Genomic DNA, 6788 nt, shown 5'->3' with positions numbered 1-6788 from the left:
GTTACCTGGCAAGTCATGAAATATAGGCAAAGGAAAACTGTATTTTCGTCTGTTTTTTCAAAAACGCATGAATTAGCATGGTCTTAGATTAACCCGTGTTGCTTTTTAACCCTCGTGCTGAAAGGCTTCAACCATACGAAGTCTACCTCTACATTTAAATACAACTCAACGCGGCCCTTCTCTTTCTCTGGGGGTAGTCACAGACAGATAAGGTATAAACAGTTTACCATTCTTTGATGCTGGCATTCACAAATGGCGCATATAAGCTTTTTTAGCCTTAAGCTGGCCTCAGTGTTTTGTTTAACTGGAACCCATACTCGTACTCGGTTCACGCAGCGAATTTCAGAGAAATCAAGACCCTTGTTAGTTACAACAGGTGTCCTTCATCAATTATTTCTTTCTTGTCTGCAGTCCTTCTTTAAATTAACCACCAATTTCACAACGGAACAGAAATTATAGTACCCCGTAATGGAGCTGAACTCTACGGCTGTTCTCTGTTTTACCCACACGACACCCTCCCTAATAACTGGTTCAGTGACTGAACTTCACACCCGTAAATACTTGGCCTAACTCCAATCCTTGCAAACATTCCGCTACTTTACGCTTTGTGCAAAGCGTCTTTTGTGCATACTCGCTAAGCAGAAGCATATTTTGAACGGTGAGTGCTACGCCTTGCTAAGTGTTGGCAAACTCAGTCATTCCCCAGGTCAGTCAACAGTTATCTAAACCTGTTTCAGTTAGACTAGGAACTGACTGCATTCTCCGTTCAGCTTCTTGTACTACCTGACGCCCCTTTTATACTTATTTTTCCGACCTCACTCCATTCACTCATTTCCCTAGCCATCGGGGTTCGATAGTAGCTTCTCCAGGCGTCTCATGTTTTTGTCATGCACTACGCCTGTTCTCCACTTCATATGCAAAAAGACCCTCAAACGAAATTACCTGTGAGTCTACACTGGCTTAACAACCGCTTTTGATCCCCTTGGTTAACTTATATCTCACTGCCCACAAAAATGCTCTTCCCTATCCGCTCGCCGCAAACTTGATGTCCGTTAGGGGGCTGTCATAAAGCAAAGTATATTGACGGCACGGCAATACCACATTGAGAATGGAGGCATACCCATTCGTCAAAGTCTTAACCCTTCTCTCACCCAGATCCTGGCCCAAAATTACGAGCAATTAGTTCACCTGGCCGTAAAAAATTGTGGGGTGATTTTGTCTTAATATTCTGAACCAAAACATTCAATTACCCACCTGGTCATTCCGCTTCAGTTCTACTTTGCCTCGTTTCCATTTCCAGCGGTTTTATTTGCTTTGCTTGCTCTACCATCAGCAATAACACCACTAGCCCACAGGTAAGTTTCACACCTGACTTTTATTCAGTTTGATATCGGTGAATGTAAAAATTTTCAGTGCTCACAATATTCTGAAGCACAACTTGCCATTTGTATCTACCAATAATTCAACCATCTCATCACCTCCAGTTATGCTTTGGAAAGCCACGGCCATCGACTCCACTGCTGAAGGTAATTTTTAGTCAGCAGAAGTTTCTAGTTCTAGTTCAAATCGACCAGTTTTCTCGCCCANACTTATTTTTCCGACCTCACTCCATTCACGCATTTCCCTAGCCATCGGGTTTCGGCAGTGGCTTCTTTGGGCGTCTCATGCGTTTGTCATGCACTTCGCCTGTTCTCCACTTCATATACACAAAGACCCTCAAATGAAACGAAATTACCTGTGAGTCTACAAATTATCTGTGAGTCTACACTGGCTTAACCGCCGCTTTTGATCCCCTTGGTTAACTTATATCTCACTGCCCACAAAAATGCTCTTCCCTATCCGCTCGCCGCAAAATTGATGTCCGTTAGGGGGCTGTCATAAAGCAAAGTATATTGACGGCACGGCAATACCACATTGAGAATGGAGGCATACCCATTCGTCAAAGTCTTAACCCTTCTCTCACCCAGATCCTGGCCCAAAATTACGAGCAATTAGTTCACCTGGCCGTAAAAAATTGTGGGGTGATTTTGTCTTAATATTCTGAACCAAAACATTCAATTACCCACCTGGTCATTCCGCTTCAGTTCTACTTTGCCTCGTTTCCATTTCCAGCGGTTTTATTTGCTTTGCTTGCTCTACCATCAGCAATAACACCACTAGCCCACAGGTGTGTTTCACACCTGACTTCCATTCAGTTTGATATCGGTGAATATAAAAATTTTCAGTGCTCACAATACTCTGAGGCACAACTTGCCATTTGCATCTACCAATGATTTAACCATCTCATCGCCTCCAGTTATGCTTTGGAAAGCCACGGTCATCGAATCCACTGTTGAAGGTTAATTTTAATCAGCAGAATTTTCTAGTTCTAGTTCAAATCGACCAGTTTTCTCGCCCAAATGTTCGTTCTTCCTCCTATTGCATTGTTTTTCCCCCACGCTTTACAATTACTTGCCGCGTGACAAGCTTGCCTCTTGATTTTGAGTTCTCTTCCCTCGTGATGCCCACAACCACTTCTAGATTATATTGATCATGCTTCAATTGTCACGCTCCACGCAAGTTCGGTAACAAAATCTTCATTTCTCATAATCATTATCGTCCTGGTCTAATAATACTACGAAACCGATCTACAACTGTTGAACTGAGTGAAATGTAGATCCTTTACATGTTAAAAGGTTGTTTCCTCCCCCGGCCACTTATTTCTGTGGTAGTAAACCGTCAAACATTGTTGCTTCTGACGAAGTGGCTGGTATTGCGGCTGCCTTTCAGCTCATCCGCGCTTACCTAGCTAGAAAGTGGCAAACGTTTGCCAGACAAGGCGATATAATTGTGTTGGTGAGGTAGTAAGTAATGACCTACTCCACTTAAGTTGAAACGAACCATGAATTTGTTGCTAACATAGTTTGGACCGAACGGCGGCCTACTGAGCATGCCGTACGCCACGTTGTGGCTGTAACGTATCAACTCAAGAAAACTAACAAAGCCTGCAAAACTTTTCTCCGCATGAGCAGAGAACATGAATGTCCGGCCTCCTGAAGGCGCTCGAACTAGAACAAACGGGATAAAACTTGTGAAGCAGGAGTGCCGTGGCGGCACAAACACATGAACTAACTGAAAATGCCGATCTTCCATTATGCAGATTACCAAGTTCAGTGCAATGAATCCGAAGTTCACAGGCAACTGAGTTGCAAAATTAAAGTAGCCGGCAGAAGATGCGACACGAAGGTGACAATTTGATAACAAATGCTTTGATTGGAACCAGGAAATTGAGATGACAGTTTCGGTGGAGAGAGCCGTTGCACCAAAAACTCTTCTTTTTCTGAGTAGGGGTTCCACTGGGAGTTCTCGGGCTTGACAGCTGTGCTTATTCGACATTTCCTCGGTGAACTAAGGCAAGCTAATTACCCTGACTCGCACTTTTGTCTCACCCGAAACACTGCAATCTTACCTGAACACTCAGCCAATGTGCCGATCGGATAAACTGGGAGATTTCTCGCAGGTGACATTAAATTCGAAGACCTTTAAACTGATTCAAAACGGATAAAATATTTTTACTTTTTTACTTTTTACTTTTTTTACTTTTTTGTTTAGCAGTCACTTCCTGATCGTCTCATTTTCGATTCTTCTATTCTATTATTATGCTATACGATAAATTCTGCCTTTTGTCATTTCACTTTTGCGCCCATACCAATCCAATCCCGAAGGTTTTCACGGCTAACAACTGCAACAGGACTGCAGTGTTACGACCTACACTGCCAACCACATGCCTAAGCTTGCAGATCGTCGGACCCTTTGCAAGAATCAAGGCCTGGTAACCGAATTTTACACGTTGCTGCACATCAGCTTTCTGGCCTCTTATGGGGAGGGTTCAGTAACCTGGGTGATCAGGTATCATCGCTGAAAGATAACGGATAGAATGAAAAGGAACGGAAACAAAGGTTCAAGGAAAATGTATCAAAAATTCAAAAATATGTATTGCAATCAACCCGCTCCAGTCTAATGGAGTCAGGTGCAGCGTAAAAAGCCTGGTTGCTCGGTTTTTTGAAGACGTCAGAAACAGTGACTAAACATGTGCTTAAGCATCTAATGAATCCACTCGGTTTCTACCGATTAGCCCGTTCAAGTGCAAAGCAAAACTTACAGCCATCACTTCACAAAGAAGTGAGAACTAAAACCTGCCATAGCCCTTGTTCGAGGAACTTCACCAGACTACAGGCTCGAAAACAACGACAGTTACCGAGTGACTGTACATTGTAGAATTATTGCTCTAGTGCGACAGAGGAACACAGGAAGAACATTACCTTACTGAGTGTGCTAATGAAAAAAACTACAAACAGTTCATTATGGGGAGGCATTGCGCACTTATATTGCACCAATGGATGGGGATAGCTGCTTACAACTGTTGACAATTTGTTAACCACAAAATTGTCCAGCACAGGGGAATTAACGAAATGGTTGTACGATTGTAAAACCGAGGAACAAAATGGGACACACGTTATTGTGCAACCGGCCATGTCCGGATATACCACCCCTGTTACAACGCATGAACAATCGTCATCGAATACAACATTATTGGTTGGACTGGTAGGGGGATACACTTTGCCAAAGTAAATGAAACGCTTTTTATTTAGTGACTCGTTTCAAGGGAAATCTGACTTCTCCATCAGCATTCTTACCTTGGATGACTGAGGTATTGTCCTGACTCGTGCAGGTGTGTAAAAATCTGCCTAACAGTGCAGATGGAACATTTTACCGTATGCTTAATCGTGAACATGTAAGACTCAAAAGGGAAAACTGAGAAGTTATACAGAGTGTCATGAGGCGAGGCGTCGTCCTACAAGTACCGCAAACAGTAGAAATTGTATGCCATTCCCTGCAACCCATACAGCTTTTGGAACTGCTTAGCAAATCTAACATTAACTATCGTGCAAATCATGTGGATAAACACAACAGTGACAATGGGAAATCAAATACACAGATGGAAACAAACTGCAGTATTTTGATAAAGTCCATGGAGGATGCCCTCAAGCACAACGAACCAATCTAAAACAACAGTTGGTTAATCCTGTAGTTGTTTATTGCGATTTCCTGGCAAGTACGCGAAATATCAACATGCATATGGGCACGTAAATTCATATCATGCGATATACCCTGTTCAAGCCGGCAGTCCAAACACGGCAAAGTCCGTTCACTATACCCAGGTCGATGTATTCCACCGCGAGGTCTTCTCTAAGTGAACATGATGGGGGTGTTCTCATCAGTGTCTGCGCGTCTCGAGTTAGCCTCGAAAGCTTATGCCGCAGTGATATAAGATTTACGACACTGTAGGGAGTATTGGTTGAATTCATCCAGTCTCGATAAGTGTCCGCCAACCTGGGCTGAAAAATATTTCGCCCTTCGACGGATTTTCAGCAACCTCATGAGTAGCACATTACGAGTATATTCCGATCTTCATTTATCGCCTTACTTTTTGTGCACCTACTCGGTACATTAATTGTTTGAAATCACACTGTGTGTCGGTGGATCAGTCACGTGTGTTGCACGACCAAAGTCACGTGTTTTCACCGAATTGGGTGGTTGTTTCAGGGTTGGCTGTCTAGCACTCTACCCTGCAGTTAAGTGGCCACCCAGAAATAAGCAAACTTCTTTTGGAAGGTCATAGTAGTCACATGTATATCAGCAGCCTTGACTTCCTTTTCCTTCTGATGGAGGTTCGCGGAAACGCAGACAGCAGGACGTGGGTCTGCGGCTAATCAGGAAATGCGCTTGGCGGCTATAGCCATTTGCTGAAACAACGATGCAGGTAATCAAAAAATATCCGCTTGGATTTCTGAAGATCATTTGGGGTAATGCATTTTCATGACGACATTTTTTGCAAGAAATAGTAACGCGAACGGCAACAACACTTCCTTATAACTGGTTGAGAGCTACACCATTAAATAGCCGTTAAATGACCAACTTTGCCCGCCGTACAACCGACTCATAACCAAGTTTTACCGCTAGGAATAGGTCTTGAATCAAGCTTCGCGGATCACTCCTGCTGCCTCTTGGGTTGACTTGAAACCGGCTGTCATCTCAATTCTTTCGCCATTATTAGGCCTTTCAATCCACCCTTAGTCAATTTTAACGCTAGTTGAAACATTTTCACAATGATATTTGCTCAGGGTTTTGCACCATATATATGTTTATACTGAATGATTTATTTACATATGCCGCGTTTATCCAAACTCCTTCAGGCCATCACTTATGTGGCGAGGTCCGTATCTTCTCTTCAGTTCCGATCGTAGTATCTGAACGTCTTTGACGTCCTACCTGCGTGCACACCCGTTTTTACCGTGTCTACTACATGCAGCCCTGCTTGCACGCGCGCTCAGCACATCCAAGGAGTCACGTGCGTCAAGGTCACCTGGTGTAAATATATTTTGCGTTGATTCGTCCGGCAAGAACCATAAGCTTTCAGTGAAGCATACCTTTGCAAACTGGACAAAACAGTACGACTGGACAAACTATCACACATCCGGCTGAAGGGCACATCTGAGTGGATTTCGAGGCTATATGTGACTTGGAAGCCGAAGAATTATTGAGTAGGAAAGATTTAGGCTTCCGTGAAAAGTCCCAGTGTACGCGTATAAGCCCGGTGCATGCCGGAATTGAACCCAGCCAATAATAATAAAATGGCATGATCATTTCAGAAAAAAGCCAATATTTGGAATGGACAGTATAGACCAAAACGGGCAACCCGCATTTATTCACGGTAGAGGTATGGACGGTAAACTTAAAAAACCTGC

General features: G+C 43.4%; 1 protein-coding gene across 1 annotated transcript in view; it reads left to right on the top strand.

The window, feature by feature from the left end:
- Nucleotides 1-3771, top strand: part of T265_08118 (hypothetical protein) — a gene marked incomplete at both ends in the record, with an annotated part of 9486 nt that extends 5715 nt beyond the window's left edge. The window contains 2 exons of the mRNA XM_009173831.1: nucleotides 1301-1355; nucleotides 3592-3771. Of these exons, the coding sequence (XP_009172095.1) occupies nucleotides 1301-1355; nucleotides 3592-3771 (235 nt within the window). The remainder of the gene's footprint in view (nucleotides 1-1300; nucleotides 1356-3591) is intronic.
- Between the last annotated feature and the right edge of the window lie 3017 nt (nucleotides 3772-6788).

This window comes from Opisthorchis viverrini (assembly GCF_000715545.1).
Source record: "Opisthorchis viverrini unplaced genomic scaffold opera_v5_203, whole genome shotgun sequence".
Lineage (NCBI taxonomy): Eukaryota > Metazoa > Platyhelminthes > Trematoda > Opisthorchiida > Opisthorchiidae > Opisthorchis > Opisthorchis viverrini.
Note: the sequence above shows the minus strand (reverse complement) of the source record. Positions and strands in the feature narration are given on the sequence as shown.